Source organism: Larus michahellis, chromosome 9 (genome assembly GCF_964199755.1).
Source record: "Larus michahellis chromosome 9, bLarMic1.1, whole genome shotgun sequence".
In the NCBI taxonomy this organism is placed as follows: Eukaryota; Metazoa; Chordata; class Aves; order Charadriiformes; family Laridae; genus Larus; species Larus michahellis.
Genome location: NC_133904.1, coordinates 19,189,898 through 19,209,711, shown reverse-complemented (window position 1 = coordinate 19,209,711; position 19,814 = coordinate 19,189,898). Strand labels below are relative to the sequence as shown.

General features: G+C 35.3%; 1 protein-coding gene across 7 annotated transcripts in view; it reads left to right on the top strand.

The window, feature by feature from the left end:
* The window catches only part of VPS13C (vacuolar protein sorting 13 homolog C), a 106,608-nt gene that overhangs the window by 13,777 nt on the left and 73,017 nt on the right, over window positions 1-19,814 (top strand). For all 7 annotated transcript variants that reach the window (XM_074601297.1, XM_074601298.1, XM_074601296.1 and 4 more), the window contains 19 exons: window positions 656-765; window positions 1,621-1,680; window positions 2,294-2,353; window positions 3,127-3,207; window positions 7,439-7,496; window positions 7,799-7,926; window positions 8,685-8,791; window positions 9,522-9,693; window positions 10,215-10,277; window positions 11,474-11,609; window positions 12,197-12,291; window positions 14,300-14,442; window positions 15,781-15,973; window positions 16,120-16,234; window positions 16,563-16,699; window positions 17,420-17,546; window positions 18,202-18,319; window positions 18,674-18,803; window positions 19,177-19,255. In XM_074601297.1, the coding sequence (XP_074457398.1) occupies window positions 656-765; window positions 1,621-1,680; window positions 2,294-2,353; window positions 3,127-3,207; window positions 7,439-7,496; window positions 7,799-7,926; window positions 8,685-8,791; window positions 9,522-9,693; window positions 10,215-10,277; window positions 11,474-11,609; window positions 12,197-12,291; window positions 14,300-14,442; window positions 15,781-15,973; window positions 16,120-16,234; window positions 16,563-16,699; window positions 17,420-17,546; window positions 18,202-18,319; window positions 18,674-18,803; window positions 19,177-19,255 (2,112 nt within the window). The remainder of the gene's footprint in view (window positions 1-655; window positions 766-1,620; window positions 1,681-2,293; window positions 2,354-3,126; window positions 3,208-7,438; window positions 7,497-7,798; window positions 7,927-8,684; window positions 8,792-9,521; window positions 9,694-10,214; window positions 10,278-11,473; window positions 11,610-12,196; window positions 12,292-14,299; window positions 14,443-15,780; window positions 15,974-16,119; window positions 16,235-16,562; window positions 16,700-17,419; window positions 17,547-18,201; window positions 18,320-18,673; window positions 18,804-19,176; window positions 19,256-19,814) is intronic.

The window sequence follows — 19,814 nt, the reverse complement described above, 5'->3', positions numbered from 1 at the left end:
CCCTGGCCTCAGCATGTGTCCGTTTGTCCTGGGTGTAATGATGAACTTCTGTGAGTGTGCAACTTCTGCTACTTTATCTTGTTCAGCATAAGTTCACGTCTCACTATGTGGCATAGCAAAATGGCCACAGTAGAAGTCTAGTATGGAAGAAACGGAATATTTCAGAGTAATTGTTTTCAATTATGGTATACCAGCTTTTTAGTTTTCTCAGGCAGCCTTGTATGAAAGGCTCTAATGGACTGGTCCGTTGTTGTGCAAATATCATCTTCATCTGGTTATTCTTACCTATTTGCTTGTTGAAGTCCCTAGTTAATTGCTGAGGGACTCTTAGGAAGAGAACCTTTTACCTTGGAAGGAGTGCGGATAAGTATATTAAACAGTATCTTGCTGTAAGCTAAACTCTTTTGACTGAAACTTAGACATAAATTTTCTTATGGTTGTGTTGCGCACACACAACTAACATCACACCTTCAGAATATAGATGTACAGAAAAGGAAAAAAATGTGAATATGTAATCTAAACAAGTGAAAACTTAAGTGTTAAGTATTCGTGTTAGAGTGAACATTAAATTTACATTAGTATAGCTGTTGGTGTGGTTAAGCTCAAGATGCAAGTACTATACTGAATGCTGACTTTTAAAAAATTATTGTTTTAGACAAACCAAAGGAGGAGAAGAAAGATACTTTCTTGGAAAAACTTGCAACTCAAGTTATAAAAAATGTGCAAGTCAAAATCACAGGCATTCATGTTAGATATGAAGATGATGTAAGTATCTGGAATATATTCTCTTCATTTTAAATTGGACTCCAGTTCAGTCATGATTGTCTAGTCCATAGAGAGAAACTATTATCTGCCACCTTGAAAAAGTTGCTGTGGTTTCTTCTGCACCACTTCAAATAGAGTACCCCACGAATGACTGAAAGACAGAAATATTTTGTATAAGTGAAATAGATATCCTCTCTTTTGCCTGGTCCCGTGGTGCCTTGTTCACTAAATGTGGATGGTGGCTGTTTGTCGTGTGTGCAGCTGGTGTACAGAATTTTTTAGTGTCCTGGGTAAAGTCCAGAATGGCAGAAACTGGTGTGGTTACAGATGAGTCGGAAGGCAAATAGTTGAAAGCACTTAATTTATAAATGAAAAGGTTTGTGTGAACCAAACCAGTGTGAACTGGTATTATTCTCTACACTTTCCAGCCTCCTTTAGGAAAATGATAACACAGTTTGTGATGAGATGATTGAATGTAAAAGAAAAGTATTGGATATAGAGTATTTCTCAAACCTATTTTGGGACTATTTTCAGAGACTCTAAATTTAAAAAGGTGGGAGGAATGGCAGTCATAAAATAATATAGCTGACTGTGATGTGGCACTTTGCAGTTTTTAGTTCTTTCCTGTATGAAGATTGTAGAAGCCAAAAGGAAATTTTCAACTTGAAGTCCTGAGTCTTTACACTACAGCCATATTAGTTTTGGCCCAATTTAGGGAGTTCCAAGAATGCATCAACTAGAATAATTAAGGAGAGGAAGATCCTCAAAACAACTGAGGGTTTCAATCAACTTTAAATGATACATTTCTGTTTGCAGCAAGAGAAATAAATAGCTGTTATTTTTATATTTTTGTAGATCACAGATCCACAGTGTCCAATTTCCTTGGGAATGACGTTGAGCGAGCTTAGCCTACTGGTAATGTGTGTGTGCATGCATGTTCTTATGTTCTTGATTTATTTGTCTTTGGAGTAACAGAAAGGAAAAGTAACATATTAAGATGATATAATGAAAATATGCATACAGCTGGAAGCGTAGATAATCTTTTCTTTATGCAAATAGTACTTGAAGTTTGTGCAAGCAGAAGGGAAGACAATTGAGGAACATCACACTTTCTGAAACTAGTGATTTGTTCTTATGATCCAAGTGGTCTTTAAAACTGAATATGTTTATTCTCATAGGGCAGGTTAATTCCAGGCCTAATAAATAAATTAGGGCAAACTTTACATCATGACAATAAAGAATGTGCTATTTTGCCAGGTCTTTTGAGAAATGGGGGGAAAAAAATTTCAGCTAACCCCTGTTTTCCTTAGATATTAGGGATTTTGTGGATAGGATAAAAAGTTGAAAATTAAAATAAACTGACGAATTTTAGATTGGATTTTGACTTGTGTGTATGCAATCTAGAGAAACTGGCTTCTGTAATCAGGCAGCACCAAAATGATGCATTCTGTGCTTGAAAGTATAGGATAAAACTCCAAATGTGTTAAATAGGATGCACAGAATGACTTTTATCACTTTGAACCTTTAGACGACAAACGAGAACTGGACACCTTCTATTCTGAATGAAGCTGCAAAAATAATATACAAGGTAATGTGTTGCTTTATTTTTCTACACAAGTGAAGAGAGCGACTGACCTTGCAGAGAAATAATCTGGGGTGCTAAGTAAAAATTGGAAAAATAGTTTCCTTTGCGAGTTCTCCTGGTTTTTTTGTTTGTGTTTTTTTTTGTTGTTTTTTTTTTTTTTTTAATTTTGCTATGTGTTTTAAACAGAAGTAGAGCACAAATTACTGACTTTAGGTAAGGCATAACTTTCAACTCCATGATTTAAATGATTTCCCTTAAAAGCAAACACTGATCCCCTCATTAAATGCATTATGCAGCAAGTCTGCATGGTAACTATGTTTTCAAATAGTTTCAAATTGACGTTTCCTACTGTAGTTTGTGTGCCTGATATAATTGGGATTCTGGTAGCTAAGCAGTCTCTCTGTTCTCCCTGCTACCCAACCACATGCTGAAAGGAGTATGCAAAGATCTAAGAAATTACAGGAATGATATAAAAAGGGTTTAATAGTCCTGGCTTCTTTATTAGGCCAAATGTTGGTTTTGTGCACCCTTGCCCCTGCAATCCAGAGTCGTATTTAACAAATGTGTGTAAACTTGCATGCTTTAAGAACTTGCTTTTTAGCAATTCAATTTTCACTTCAAAAATAGTATTAGAAGATTAAATACATCTCAATGCTGTGGGTTTGCTGTCTAGTTTGCTTTCATTTGTTTTCTCCTTTCACAAATGGAAACCTAAGTTCATAGAATGGGTTGAATACTGAGTATGAAATCTGTTGAATGTTTTCTTTCCTGTGCAGCTTTTGTGCCTGGACAGCCTCAGTGCTTATTGGAACATACACAGCAAAATGTATTATCATGGCTCCCGTGAACAAATACTGGTAATGTAGAAGAAAATGCATTGAACAGTACTGTATTATATAGCTGTTCTAGTATTCAAAAGTACATCATACTAATTTCCACCCTGCTCCTCACACTCTTATGGTCAACTGTATTCTGATGCCAGGATCATATATTAATCCATTGCATCATTGATAGCTATTTTTTTTTTGTGAAATTCATATGTTATCAACCCTATAGGTTTTAGAAAAGGTCAGAAACTGTGTCTGTAAAATCACATTCTATTGGCATATTCATCTTGAGTTCATGCTGTTTGTCCAGTACTGTTTACTAAATATATGGGCTATATGAGCTATTACGTAGCTACTATAATGAAAAAGATGATATTGAGATAGTAAACGAGCATAGAATTAATAAAAATTCAGAATATTAGATCTTTATCAGAACAGGAAGTTATATCACACATTATCCAGATTACCTAAGCTGCATGACTGAAATTAGCCAATAGAGTGAAGCCAGACAGAAAAACAAGGTGTTAAAACAAAAAGGTTTTTTAACTTTTTAATGAATCAAAACTTAGGTAAGTAGGTATCCATTGTCAGACCTAAACAAAGAAAGAAAAAATTGCAGAGGGGCTAATGTAGTAGTTCTTCAAGATAGCTTCCCTTATTATAGGAAGTAGTTTTGGCAAAATCTTGAAGAGCTTTAGTAGAATAAGTTATACAGCTGGGTGAATGAACGTCCTATGCTTGAAAGACAGAAGAGAGTCACAGCTTTAAATGTGGAATATGCAGTAGGACTGAATTATGAAGACTTTTGAAATTGAGGTTGGATGGAACATAATTAAGGTAGACTGTATGGAAAAGGTGGTGCTGGAAATACTTCACTCAACTTCATGAAGCTAAGTCAGGTGGTGTAGAGACTAGAGAACTAGATGAAGGTGCTCCAGTGCAGAAGATGAGGCAGCATGAGGGCAGTGAGGGTAAATCAAGACAGAATGAGACACAGATATCTTAAAATGCTAATTACAGAGAAAGAATAAAATAAAATTTGTGTGTGTGGGCTTCCTGGAGGCTATGTCTAGTTTTTTCTGTTCGATTCATGTTTTGAGTCGCTGTTAGCTAGATGAGTAGTGGAATACTGCAACTCATAATATTGTAAGTGTGTGAAGTAATTGTTTTGCTTTCATTTCATTGCTGTGTTATTCTCTAAGTCTTACTTCCCAGAAGAAAAACTGGGAACTTTGTCAGTATGAATAGGGCAGTTACATAGACATAAATTGTGGCTGAGGGCACGCATCCTCTTTCTGTGTGACAGCTGAGGACTTCTGAGTTGCAAAAGCACCATTACTGTTAAGTTTGTTTCAGATGTGGTTAAAAGAGTTCATTTTTAGGTACTGAGAAACAGCTAGTTACTCTAGCAACCTTTGGGTAGTACATTGCTGAATATCTTACGTTCTGAAAGTAAACTTTAAAATGGGTTATGAAAGCAAGGCACTTTGCTTGGAATAGTGGACATCTGATTACTGTTGTTGGTTTGTTTGAATCTCATTTTACTGTGGAGAAGATCAGATGTGCTGTGTATGCTGTCTGTATATCTGCATTTTATTTCTGGTGTGAATATATGTTCTCTGCAAAAATGGTACATTTTTGACCTATTATCTTTATAAAGGTTATACAGGTGTTCCCTGTGTCCTGTACAATACTACTTGTTTCCTTTTTTCTTTTGTGCTCATCTTTTACAGCTATTTTTATTTTTGTTATATTCTCTCCTTAATAAAATATACCCTTAACCTAACGAGCTTGGTACTAGTATGGAAGGTTAAATCAAAACTGTGAAGTGCTTAAAACCAGCCAGTTGTTTAATGTTCTTTGAATCTTGTCTGTTACATGGAACTTGAAACCCAAGTCCTTTAATTTTTGTTCTGATTCCCCTTGTAGGGCACTGTTTATTGTCTCAAAATTTAGGTGTGAATTCACTGTATGGAGAAGATATCATGAATACGTTAATTTGTCTTCCTATCTACAATCTCTTGCTTTGTTTTTTAAAGAGCTAAGTTTCCTCAGAGCACTTCCACTTCTTCTTTTTCAGTTTAGCAGAAATGCATACATATTCTTAATAATAACCAAGTTACTTTAGCTACGGGAGTCTTCAGAATTACCTGTCTGTGCATGTTTGCTGTTGTATCTCAGTCTGAAGTGAAATGTAAACCCAAACCAATACACAGTTTGAATTGACAGCAGCAAAAGTCTTAGCGCTTGATCTATCTGTGTCATTCCAGCACTGTCGGTAAGATCCTTTGTGAATCAGTCCTTGAGGTGCTTGTGGACGGATGGCTTTGTGGGCTTACCTGACATGTCTGGCAGCTTAGATCTCATTCCTTTTCAAGGAGACTTCAATTTACTATCAATTAAGCTGCAAGTGAAGACGCTGGTGTGGTTTTGTTGAACTTAACTTTTATGTATCAGGAAGTACCACTTTCTATCCCATCATCAAGCAAGTTTTTAAGAGGTTCTTTCTGAAATAATTGGGAATTTGCCCTCCATCGCTGTGAAATGGAGTTGCCTGTTTCCAAAGTCTGCAGCATGTCCACGTCCTGCTGTAATGTAAACTTTTCTTTGAATGCTGAGGCAGAGCAATTCCACTGCAGCAAATAGTATCCAGTATTCTGATCACCTATTAACTTAAAGCATCTCACCACTTGTAGTTTTTCCAGTTCTTGAAATCCTTAGCGATTTTGGTGCTGTATTCTAGTATCACGTTGCATACTGGCATTGTTTCCATTATTTGGGTTTTTTTTTTGCATCTTTTGACTGATGACTTCTGTTAGTTTAAATTTGTCAATTATGATTAGTCATCTTTGAGTCCTTGCATGTAAAAGAGGAAGAGTGGGAGAGCAGGAATAAGATCAGAACACATCTGAGAACACTTGAGGAAGAACAGAATTCATCATGGGCATAAGATTAGTTGTGTAAATCTTCTTTACCGCTTGTGAAGTCCTCTCTCCTTCAGAATTTTAAAACCAATACAGGAACTGAACGAATAGCAAATAACATGTCTTGTTTAGTAACATTATCTGTAGTAAATACCCGAGTACATGTTATATGTAACTTTTAGTGTAGCTTGTTTCCTGGAAAGCTAGGTCTCCCATCCAGACAGGCTTTTTTGGTCTTAATTTTAAGCAGTATTATCAGGAAATCAGATTTATCGTAGTAGCTAATCGGTCTATGTTGTAGTCAAAATAAGCTGCATAATCTGTAGCAATCTGTTACTTTTGTACCACAGTCTTCCTATTTCAATAACATGAGTATGTGGCTGGTTGTGACATTAGCTGTTTTATACTTAATCTCATTGAAATTTATCTATTATTAATATAGACCAGCAAACAGGATATAGGTTGAAATACAAATATTTTAAATGAGAAATTGCACCTTTTATAAAATACAAACCAGTTTTTAAATAAGGAACTCGGAAAAGCATTAGGTTGAAGAAATTTGTGGTTACAAAATATTTTCTTTGTTAAAACAACTCTTAATATTGATAGTCTTTATAAAATAAAATGGGGACAAGCACTTCATCTGCCTTGATGTAATAGCTAATATGTACATCTTCCTAAAAGCAGCCCTCCCGCTTTAACTGATTGTGCCATTGCAATTCTGAAACTAGATAAAACGTTTGGGCTCGAATATAGCATTCTCAATAAATTCCTGAAGAATTATAGCATCAGACAGACCTCATTTTGAATTAAGACTTGGTTCTAGCATGATATTTCTCAGGCCTCTTGGGCTGTTCTGTTATTTTCCTGCCTTCTTTCTGTCTTTAATTCCTCTTGTACCTGCAGAATACCAGAAGGCTCAAGTGGCCTCCTTACGCGCTAAAAATGCGGAAGGGTAGAATGTGAGTAGATACTCCTGGTACCCTTAAGGAGTTTAAAAACAAATGTTTGATCTATTATGCCACATGTTTGAGTGTACACATGAGCTATATGTTTCTAAATTAACATACATTAGTTGTTATTGCAAGATTTAGACAGAAGCTGAATAAAACTTCTACTAACCTTTCACTTGATATGAGAAACTTAGAGAAACTTTTTAATCTGATGTATTTAAACCCTTCACTCTTAAGTGCTTCTGCTATCTTAGCTTTCCCATTTAGGGGGAGGAGGCCCTTGCAAAATACATGGGAACTTAAGTTCGTCTACTCAAAGTTTAGAGAACTGTAAACAAGTGATGCTCTTCAGCAATTGCTAGACAGTGTCATATTCCTTTACAGGATCAGCTGAAAAGAGGAATTCCATGTAGTGGTAACAAGCCTCAAGACTACGAGTACAGTAAGTAAGCTAGGAATGAGTGAATATAAACTGTTCTGAGCATGTTAGTATACAACAGCCTGACCTAATCATGCAGGCATGCCCAGACTAACTTTATTTTGCAAAAACCTAAACATAATAGAACGTATGAGCTTGTATGCTTTTTGACTACTGCTGGGTAACCTAATTTTTGGTGAGAATTGCGTCCTGATTTTGTGGGTCTTGAGTGTATACATTATCAGTACAAAGTGGCTGATATATCAGGGAGTGGAAATAAGTACTTTAATTGTAAACATAAAATTAATCTCAATTTTTTTATCAAGTTTTTAGACCAGTATCAGCCTCTGCAAGACTGTATATCAACCCATATGCAGAATTAGAACTAAAAACTCCCAAGATTGATTGTAATGTGGAAGTACAGAGAATTGTCATTGAATTCACTAAGCCACAGGTAAGTTGTCTTGGTATCCGTATCACCTATTTCAGCGTTTGTGATGAACTGTAGGATTTTTTTGTTGGACAACATTCTTTGGTAATTTTATGGTTATACGTGAGTAGACTGTCTAAACTGTTTAGCAGTAGCTGTGGGAAAAGTGTTTTCCCTTTGCATAACAGTCACTTCCAGGTGCTAGATCCCGACACTCTGACCCTGTTATCTGTGGACCCTCTGATCTGTATTCATCCAAGATACAAGCAAAGGAACGAATGGAGTATATTGGCTTTGGCAGCAAAGCCTGCTGAAGTAGCAAGGAACTCCCCAGCAATGCTAGTGATGATTTTCATTTAGTCAGTGATAATTTACAGTTGGTTTGCTAGATAGCTTTTTAGCTCTTATTGATGTCAGAGTGTAATCTGAGTTCAGAACAATACCAATAAGGTTAACTAATGCAAAGGCAGTTCTAAAATTGGGGAGGTTGTGTATTGACAAACAAAGAGAATATAGTTGGTTTGAGAAAGCGTGAGCCTTTGTACTGAGCAGGGTAAGAGAAATGCCAATTGTTTTTCTCCAAGGAAACCAGAAGTTCATACGGTGGTGTGCTTTGAGAGCAATGGGTGTAGTTGATCCACTTTTACATACTGATGAAAATGCATAGGCTTAAATTTCTGTATGGTTCGGGGAATACTGAAGACCATGGTATACATGTACTTTAAGCACTGCTTGCCACAAAATCTGAACCTCTGCTAAGAAACATGTTTTTGTGTGTTTAGTACCTCAGCGTGATAGACCTTCTGGAGTCCATAGATTACATGGTTCGCAATACACCATACAGAAGATTTAGGCCAAATGTACCTCTCCATAAAAATGCTAGACAATGGTAAGCTCTGTACGTTTGTGCATTCTTTGGGAGATGCTGGAGTCCTCTCCGGTCTCTTCATTCTCCTTTGTGGTTAAATGTAGTTTTAAAACTAGATTGCATATATTGTTATGACTTCCACAGACCTTTGCTTAGCCAAGTAGAAAAGGCTTGCAGAAGAGAACATGTGAAAGAACAAAGTAATGAAAATCTGACTTGCAAAGCTAACCCTGGTCCCCAGAATCTGTGAACTAAATACCAATGCTCTCTCTAGAGATTAGAAAGTAATTTTAGAAAGACTAAAGAAAAAGAATTACCAAATGTATTACAATGGAAACATGTACTTTTTAAAGTTTTTAGTTTAAATTTTAGTTTAGTTTAAATGTTTAAAGCCAACCGTAATTTTTAAAGTTTTAAGTTGATAGACATTATTGTGGGTTTTTTTCTAAGTACTAACTGATGCTAATTATCCAAGTACTTTACTTAAGTGTACATAATGCCGTTACAGCCCAAATTCGCAAACATGCAGAATTCAATAGAGAATGTAGATTATAGTTCTTCAGGCATTAAATACAAGCCGTCAGTCAATTTTTGAAAAGTGATGTTGAAACCATTAAAATGTTCATAAAAAAGGTCACTCAAATGGCAAGTAGTGAACAAAGTGTTTGCATATTGATAAGCTGCTTCTGCAAATTTTAAGTTGTAATGCACAAATGAAATGAAGTTACTCACAAGCGTGGAATCATTGTAGGTGGAAATACGCAGGTAACAGTGTTCTTGAAGTTCACATTAAAAGACATACTCAAATGTGGTCATGGAGTAACATAAAACAGCATAGGCAGCTTCTGAAGAGTTACAAAAATATGTACAAGAACAAGCTGACACAAAGTAAACTGTCAGAAGAAACACAGAAGCAAATTCAGGTATGTGTTGTTTTTTTCTTTGGAGAAAGTATGTTTTGGTGCCTTTATTAAATCTTTAAATATACATGACCGTAATCAAGGTTGGTGGTTGCACAAGGGTTCTGTGACAATACCACTTTAATCTAAAGTTCAGTGTAACCTGTTGTGGAAAGAAAAAAAAAAACTAGTAAGGTGCCATTTAAATAAACCCTTTTTGGTTGTGGATTAATGAACTTGGACATTTAATGAAGTGCAAGGTTAATCTTAAAAAACAAACAAACAAAACAAAACAAAAAAAAACCACAAAAAAACCCCAACCAAAACAAAAAAAACCAACCCCAAAACACAACACATTAGATTGCCTAAAATAAGGTTTCATCTACTAGTGAGCTTCTGGGGGAGGGCAGGTATACCCTTGAAAGAAAGGAGCAGGTCTAGAAAGAAATTGGAGTGTAAATACAAAGGAGCTGGTAGAGAATTTGTAGTAGTGAGCCTTTCCTAAATGTGTTTGAGGGAAATGATTTAATCATACATTTTTACAGGACCTGGAAAGAAAGCTTGATGTTTTCAATATAGTCTTAGCAAGACAACAAGCACAAGTTGAGGTAAGAAATAGTTTTTGTTCATTAATATTGTAACGCTTCAAATGGGATGTTTTTGTCATGATGGTATCTTGAAAAAATTTGTGCTGAGTATGATTGGACAGGGAGGTGGAAAGGCAAGTTTCCTATCCTTTCAGGACAAGAATAAGTAAATCAATTTCTGAACTAGAAACCAGTTCCAAAAACCTACCAGCGTGTGTGCACAGTGTTATGCTACCCATGTTGTACCATTCAGGCAATTGTCTAATGATGATGATTTAATGATTCTTTTTCTCCTTTGACTTCTGTTATTTCAGGGCTGGTTCTGCAGCTGTTCAAGATCAAACATGTGCAGCTGTTTCCATCCTACCTTTATATACTCTCTTTTTAGGGTACAGCCAATCTAGTTAAAAAACAACTCAGAGAATTGTTAAAAGGTAGATGAAGTCTCTAGCTGCATTTTATTTTTGAAATAATTTGTGACGCTTAACAAGGAGTTGCATGTTATATCATTTTGAAAAGTGTGTTATATGCAGTTAAGAACAAAACCACCTGGCATACAGAAGGCCAGCTCAGAATAGTCGTCTTGTGAGAAGCATGCTACAAGTAGCTATTTTCCTAACATGAAAATTAACCTCTGTTGTTGCATCGTATAATTACTGTTCATGCCGACGTAGCCTCTGTTATATACATCTAGAATGTATGTAAAATGAAGATGAAAAAATAATAATGATGTTTCTTATTTTTGAGGTGTTTGTGGTTAGACCTTGATTTTTAAAATGCAAAATGAAAGCCTGAGTACAAATTAGAAGTTTTGAATACATGTAATGGTACAGGATCAGTGTTCAGGTTTGTTACTACTAGATTTCAGGAATGTGATTGCTTCCTGTATCCTGTTAAATACTGTCTTTTCATGTGGTTCCTGGTTTTTTGTAGTCTAAATCCTAGTGAAATTTGTAGAAAAAGGCTGCCCAAAGTGAAAGTGATACATGGTTGTTTACACACACATGAGTGTGCACACACACACCCCACCTCCACCCCCACCTCTGATCCTCTTTTTGCTTCTGTCTGGTGAGTGAAAGTGCTCTTATTCCCTTGCAGGGTGGTGTTGCTGTCCATCAGTTAAATGTCTGTTGAACATGCATACATACGTGTATTATTTACAGAAAAACAAAATAGGTAGTAACTTTTAATTATTTGTTTTAATGTCTGGTTTGTAGACAATAAGATCAGGACAAAAACTACTGAAGAAGAAAACCACTGAAGCAGAAAAAAAAAGCGGAGGATGGTTTAGTGGTTTCTGGGGTAAAAGAGAATCTAGGAAAAAGGAAGATGAAGAATCACTAGTTCCTGAAAGTAGGTGTAGACTGTAATGCATGAACTTATATAGAAACTTTAAATTTTTATATACGTTAAGAAGAAAGTTATAGTATGTTTTGCTTTCTATTAAACAAAATGAGAGAGCATGGCATAAACAGTGCAATGCAGTATTGATCCATTTTATAGTATTACTTACTGTTATGAATATTGAGCTGGCAAATAAGGTATACTTCTGAAATGGCTGTAAGCATTTAGGAATCTTGGTAAGGAGAAGAGTATGGAGTTTATAGCTGTAGGGTAGTACCTGACGATTGGAATACTGTATTCTGGTGATTTGCTGTGTGGACCAGAGTTTTGTTGTAATAGTATTCCTCAAAGCTATTTTTGCCATTGAGAATTATGTGTAGTCTTGTAACATAAATTGTATTGATTTCTGTGCTACCTATGAAACGCCATATACGAAGACTGCTTCTGTGTAAATTTTTACAATATGGAACTTAGTGCACTATGAAGAGTCAAAGAAATGTGTCAGCAGAACTTAAGTACAATAGAAAACAAATGGGAGGAAAAATGCTTATTGTTACTAATTAAAGTGCAAATTTTTGTGTGTTTTTGTTTTTTAGCAATTGATGAAATAATGACACCAGAAGAGAAAGCTAAGCTTTTTACTGCTATTGGATATAGTGACAGCTCCCATCACCTTTCCTTACCAAAGCAGGTAAGCAACTTCTTATGGAGATGGTTGAAAAACAAACAAACCAAAACACCTTTCTGATGCATAGAATCATGGAATCGTAGAATGGTTTGATCAGTGTTATCTATTTTCAACCGCCTGAAACAGGCAGGGGCACCTCCCACTAGACGAGGTTGCCCAAAGCCCCGTCCAGCCTGGCCTTGAACACCTCCAGGGATGGGGCATCCACAGCTTCTCTGGGCAACGGGGGACAGTGTCTCACCACCCTCACGCTAAAGAATTTCTTCCTAATATCTAATCTAAATCTCCCCTCTTTCAGTTTAAAACCGTTGCTCCACTCCCTGATAAGAGTCCCTCCCAGCTTTCCTGTAGGCCCACTCTAAGTACTAAAAGACTACTATAAGGTCTCCCCAGAGCCTTCTCTTCTCCAGGCATGTTAGCCTTGAGATTAGCAGTAGAATGTGTGTCAGTGCAAGTCAAATCTATGTTGAACGTACAAAGAAGATTAAAAAAAAAAAGGTTTATTCAGAAAACACATAGAACGTCTAATGTTTTCTTTGATGTTCTGCTTTGTGCACAGCCCTAATCTGGAGAGATTTACAAGTGACAGTAATTAGATGATAGATGCCTATTTACTACTTGGAAGAGAATGAAAAAAGCTAACTGTAAATGAAAAAAGATTCTATGTTAGCTTTTTCATTGCATCTATTTCGTGCTACCTCTTGTGGTGAAAACTCAATTACTCTGTATGGTCTTTTTGGTGACGTTTTTTTGGTTGGTGTGTTTTTGTTTTGATTTTTTTTTTAAATCCAAATCCAAAGTCAGTTTGATTTTGATAATTGAATAGTTGTTGTTTATATAAACGTGAACATTATCATCTGATTATTTTTTGTTTGACCCAATGTTTGTAACTTTCAGGGATGCTTTTGTTAGAAGAATCATGTTATGTTTCTATTAAAACATTTTTCCTAATGATTAAAATTAGGAGATTTCAGTTGTAGTACTTTTTTTCTACTACACAAAGGAAAGCATAAAATGAAAAAAAAAGTTCGTGACAGATATTTTTTGGCAAAGGAATAAAAGATGAATCTTTACAGGTATAGTATTCTTGAGAGGGTTTATAGGAAGAAAGCTAGAAAGTAGACAACTAAAAAGTGAAATGGTAAGGTTTCTCTCAGTATAAATTTCTCAAGCTTACATGTGCCTCAAACAGGGAAGCTCAGAACTGTTTGAGTGGCAACATGGAGGCCTTGTACTTTTCTATGAACTTTTGTTCCTGTCAAACTGAAAAGAGTAGAGCAGCAGCAAGCATCTCTTGCCAACAAAGAGGAGACACATCTCAAACAATGCCTAGTACTGGTCATCTTTTTTTTTTTTTTTTTTCCCCTTTGTTTCACGCTTTCCTTGCTTACCTTTGTAGAAAAACTTCTGTTTTTAATTTGGCCAAATTAAATGTAAAGGTGCTTTCATCTCTCTCAATACCCTGAAGAAAGATGCAGCCTTCAAATTCAGATAAGAAGTATTTGATTCTTCCTAAGTTGCTGATTGACAAGTCATAAAATGGTACATGTGTCAAGAAGCCAAAACCCTTTCCTTTCTTGACAAGGTCGAGAGATGACATTCATCAGCAAGAATGACAGAGGCATATATGCAATGTCTTCTAAAATGTAGTTACTTGATGGGGTTATGATGATTTTGTTTGTTGATCTTGCTAGCTCTCTACTGAGCGTAGTTTAGCTATGCTTGCTTTCATGGTTTAAAAAAACTTGCCTGAATCCTGAAAAGCAATACAGAATATATATGCTCTGCATTTGTTGAGATACACTGTTTTATGTTAAAGAAATGACTGATAAAGGTTAAAAGAAGATAAAGACTCTGTGTTTCGCTTCCTACATAAGGATAGTTTGGTTTCCAGAAAAAAACTGGAATAGTTTTAAATACCACATTTCATTAGATTGGTTGAAATTAGGAGTTCAGAAAAAATTTTCATATCAAGGTGACTAATTTCAATTTTCTCTGTCCTTCTCACTAGTATGTTGCCCATGTTGTGACACTGAAGCTGTTAAGCACTTCTCTTATAATTAAAGAAGACAGAAATGTGGCAGAAACTCTTAAAGTACAGATAATTGATCTGAGTACCAAAATATCACAGCGCCCAGGAGCACAAGCCATTAAGTAATTGGATTGGTATTTTCTTCCTCTCCCCACTCCTCCCCAACTCCCCCTGCCTCCCCCACTGTTTATATCTTTTCTTGGGTAGTGCATTATGTTTTATATTGACTTTTAAGTTTATGGACATAATAAATAATGGAGAATGAAGTGAAGAAAGGAATACTATTTGTTAGTCTTCATAAACAATAATAAGCTCTTTCTTGAATCCAGATGTTAAAGTGCAGAATATTACTTTTGGGAAGTGATACCTAAGCAGTATGAAATGCTCTGGGTAACACACTCCAGGCCAAGCTACTGAATGTGTTACTTACTTCCTAGAGAGACAAAAAGCTGTGTCTGTGTATTGTGGGTAGGAGATTGACCAGCATGTAGGAAATGGAGTCCTTCCTGTGTTTTAAGAGAAGGCACACCAGAAATATTGCACACAAATTAGTGGATTATACAGTCAATGAATAAGATTTTCAGTGTCTGGAAAATGAGTCTGTGTGATTTTCATGCTTTCATTTGCAGTTCCTTCATCTTCTGACATTATGCATAAGATCACCAGCTCAGCTGCTGACTCTTGAAATATTTTTGCTCAAAAACATTTTGGGGAATGTTAAACATGCAGCCTGAATGCTGCACAAAAATAAAAAGAGTTTTGAGAATGTTTTACGTGAATGCATGCCATGTAATTTAGTTGATTTTCAGTTTCTGGAAAAATGTAATTCTCAGTGGAGCCAAGCTTGTGGTACTGAATATGCCCAAACTGTGTTGCCTCCCAAAGTCAGGGTTTCCGATAGTGGATATCCAGGACCCAAAAATCAGTTTTGTATTTAATAGGTATTTCTAAGGACTAATGAAGTTTGTGTGGTTTGGTGATGTTCACATGGTGTTCTTTCAGAGACGTTTTTCTGCTGACTCCACTTAATGCTGTTGTCAGGAAAGCTGTCAGTAAAGAATACCCATTTGCACCAAAACAAGCCCGTAACTGATTTTTGAAATCAATATGTAATAGTTAAATCTTAGTTATCTCCTTTTCACCTGTAGCATAAATATTCTGCATTTCTTTTCTCTTGCAACTGATTCTCTTAATAAACATGAACTGAAAGTTATATTCACTCCACCTTGCAGATAAAAGAAGGTAAAAAGAAAATACCACAGTTGTATCGCTGTGAACAACTTGCCTTCTATTTATTTTTCCAATATATCAGTGTAACAATTTCTTAACTATGTGCTATGTTAGTCCTATGAAGCTAGTCATGTTTGGCTTTATCAAAGGCTTTCTCATCTTGCTTGTCTTTCCTAGATGGAGCTCTTCTGTATTCTAATTAAGTATATTCAACTATTCATCATCTTTAGGGTTGAAGCAAAGCTTGAAAACTGGTATGTTACAGGCCTGAGACAAGAAAACATTGTACCATCTCTTGTGGCTTCCATAGGGGATAGCAAGTCTTCTCTACTTCAGATAGAGTTTAACATTAACCCAGAAGATAGTACTGCTGACCAGAGTCTTGCTATTGAATCACAGCCTGTGGAAATAAAATATGATGCAGTGAGTAGTAACCAAACATCTTACCTCTTTTTCTGATTCTCCTTTCTCTGCCATTTTTCTCTTTGCTCTCTCAAGATCTATTTTTAGGTTTTTACTGAGTGACTTCTGTGTATATTGATAATTCTTGTCTGTCTTTTTCTGAAAAGAGAACAATAAATGCGATGGTAGAATTCTTTCAGACAAGTAAGGGAATGGATCTTGAAAGATTAACATCAGCCACATTAATGAAGCTTGAAGAAATCAAGGAAAGAACTGCTACAGGTAAGATAATAACAAATCTCTCCTGAGGTGAGCCCCTGAATGTCTTAAAATGTTTCAATATAATTTTCCAAACACTTTGCTTATGTTTTGATTGCTGGCCAAATAGTATGATTGGGTTTTTAACTTGAGTTTTTGACTTGGAGGATTAGTGGATGTTTTGTAGGGGGGAGCATTGAGTTTAGTTGAGAAATAAGTAGAATATTATAGAAGTAAAGCTTTACTCAAGATGCATTATCTTTCAGATAGCATTTCTTTATATGTTGACTGGCACAAATGTTTCACTTGTGAATAGCGTTTCAGTTTTAATGTCCCTTCCTTTTTATTTAAGGATTAGTTCATATTATTGAGATGCGGAAAGTCCTTGACTTGAAGATTAATCTGAAACCTTCCTACCTTGTGGTTCCACAGACGGGTTTTTACCATGAAAAATCAGATTTACTGATTTTGGACTTTGGTACATTTCAGGTATATAAATGACCTCTCTTATGAGCTCAGAGGAAGAAAATATTCTTTTCTCTTAACATAGCTGTCATTTGAAACTGTCCTGTTTTCAGAAGGCAAAGATGATCATCTGTATGACTGTGTTTTAACTTACTGTGTTTCTTAACAAATAGATTTGGGTCAGCAATTTGGTCAATGTTCAGGGCTGTTAAATTGTCTTTGATATACTTGTACTAGCTGATCTCCCCAGGAAACACTGTCATTTTGTAATCATGATTGTAATAGCTTATCATTTAATATCTTTAATTTCTTCAGCAAAACTTATGAACTTTTTTCCTGTTTTGTGAAATGATAGCTTTTTATTAATAAAAGAGAATATAATTTTTCTCTTGGTGTTGAAAGTTGATTTCCTTGTTCCTATAAAATTGAAAGATTACAATAATTTAACTGATTTTAGCTGACTGATTAAATATTTATTTTAGTTGTACTCCAGCAGTAGACTTGTAAACTAAAAAGAAAAATTCTTTTTGCATAACTTGAATTGAGTGGATTGATAGAAGTGACAAAAATAAAATCTACTTATTCTGGATAAGTGAAGTGTAAAATGAATTAAGATCTCTTCTCTGTAAGAGTCCAAACGTCAATCATAAACTCCTATGAGTCATCTTTTTCATCTTCACTAGAATTAGCAGCACATGTATGTAAGTTTTAGACTTAACTTTATCTTGTCCTTTCTGTGTTTAGCTGAACAGCATAAATCAAGGCAGTGGTCAAGCTTCTAGCTTTTCATCTTTAGAGGAGATTATGGACAAAGCTTATGACAAGTTTGATGTGGAAATAAAAAATGTGCAACTTCTTTTTGGAAGAGCAGGTAACAAAACAACATGGTTACTGTTTACTCAAGAGATTGATAAAGGCTACCTACTTGTAATAAGTAAATATGTTTTTTAAAGAAAAAAGGCAAACCAAAACCAGTAGTTAACTAAAAGATAGATATATGGTATTAGACTGTGGAAAAAAATTAGTTAGTTTCTCTTCAAACAGCTGCTTACTCTTTGTTTGGACTTGTGTGTCACCCCTTTACTTTGATGCCAGAAAGCAAGGATGCATAGAACTATTGTGTTTTCTGTCATATGCAGGAAAACACAAGTAAAATTTGCATTGATACTTCATTTGGATATGAGTTTGTGCCGTCAACAAAATGCTAACTTACTGTTTTATATTTATCTATCCATATATTTATCTATCTAGCTATCTATTCTTTTTTTTTAGGGTTCTATATTTAAATGCATTTTTTAGTGTAGAATTGGGCTTAAGGCTGCTAAGGCAATATATTTTTAAGAACTAGTGAAAATAGATTCAAAAGCTCTTAAAATGCTTTACCCAAATTGTTCTAAGTTTTTCTACTTTGTGAATGGGTTCTTTATCCTTTCCTAGTGATGCCATTTGATTACTTTAATGATACCTTAATTAAATCAATTAGGAAGCGATGGGTTTTTTTATCTAAATTTACTGAACATTTTTAGGTGAAGACTGGAAGAAGGCTCGTTTTCAACATCCATCAACTTTGCACGTATTACAGCCTATGGATATTCATGTACAGTTGGCAAAATCGATGGTGGAGAGAGATACCAGGATGGCAAAGTAATATATTAATGTTGAAATTACTTCTTTTTAATTACTGTGTACTTACAGAAAATAAAATTCTATTTTCCCCAAAGGTTGTTACGCTTTATAATTTGAAGGTATTAACTTAAGAAATAGAAGTAGCTTACTACTTTTTGCAAAACCTTTTTTTTGTCTAGTAGTTCCCTGCTCACCTTCACTGGTTACTAAGTATACTGTTTAAACTGCATCCAAAACCTGTTTTTAATGCAGAATCACTAGCTTTACTGTGATGTGATCTTTATATAGAAGTATAGGTATTGGTAAGAATTAAATCAAGAATTGGTATGTGCTTTTTTGTCATGGAGTTTAATCAATTTTTTTTTAAAAAAGGTTTAAAGTGTCAGGAGGACTTCCTTTGGTGCACGTCAGACTTTCTGACCAGAAAATCAAGGCAATTTTTGATCTGATTGATAGCATTCCATTGCCTCAGAAGTCATCTGTGTCAATTCCAAGCACAAAGGTAAACTGACTATAACTAATAAAATTGAATTAAAAAACCCCGACATCACTAAAGTGATCACTGTAAGCAAGAATTCCTACTAATGTCTGTGATATTTTTCACTTGAAATAAGAGATCTGCTGCCAAGCTGAGTTAGGCAAAGTGTCTTCATTATGACTTGCCATCAGAAAATGCTGGGCTTATTCAAACAAGGCTAGCTTAACCTTTGTCATTGTCCTGCTGGTTTCAATATAAGTACCAGCAAAACTGACCTTTCTAATATAGGGGAGGCAAGGTGGAGCATGCATCATCATCAGAACATATGACTGAACATGCGAAGTTATACGAACTTTAAAATAGTGATTTACTTTTTTTCTTTTTTTCCTCCCTCTAGGTACAAGCTATTCCCACAATTCCTGTTGTTAGTAAAGGATTACTTAATACACCCCAGTTGTTAGCAGAAATAGTGTCAGGTAAGAAGCTACAGATATGCTTTGTAAAAGAAGGCCATAACTTAGGGAATAGTTAACATTTTCAAGCTGCTATTGATCTTAAAACGTGTTATAAGGACAGTAGAGATAAGTATGATTGATCATCTCTAACTTCAAGTGCACAAGATGATTTGATTAAGATGTTGATGCTACCTCAGAATAAACAACTTTTTTAAAAAAGAAAAAAAACTTTATTGGGGATTAATTAATATTATGCATAAGCAACCTCTTCAAATGCGAACCATTAATAACAACTGTATGAGGATGTCATGAGACATCTTTTAGCAGAGAGTATTGAGGAACCTGTTGTTTCAGAATTGACTAAAATCTAAAAATGGATTTAGCCAAATATGAATCGTCTGCTGCTGCTGCCACTTCAGGCCACATACTTTGCAGTGGGCACATAAAAAGGTAACATGTCTAAAGGATGTGTACACTTGCATTAAGCAGCCAACATGTGGCAAAAACAGACTGTTACAAACAACATGTGTATTGTCCTGAGTGTTTTGCATTAGCAAAGCTCTCCATTTTCTGAAAATGC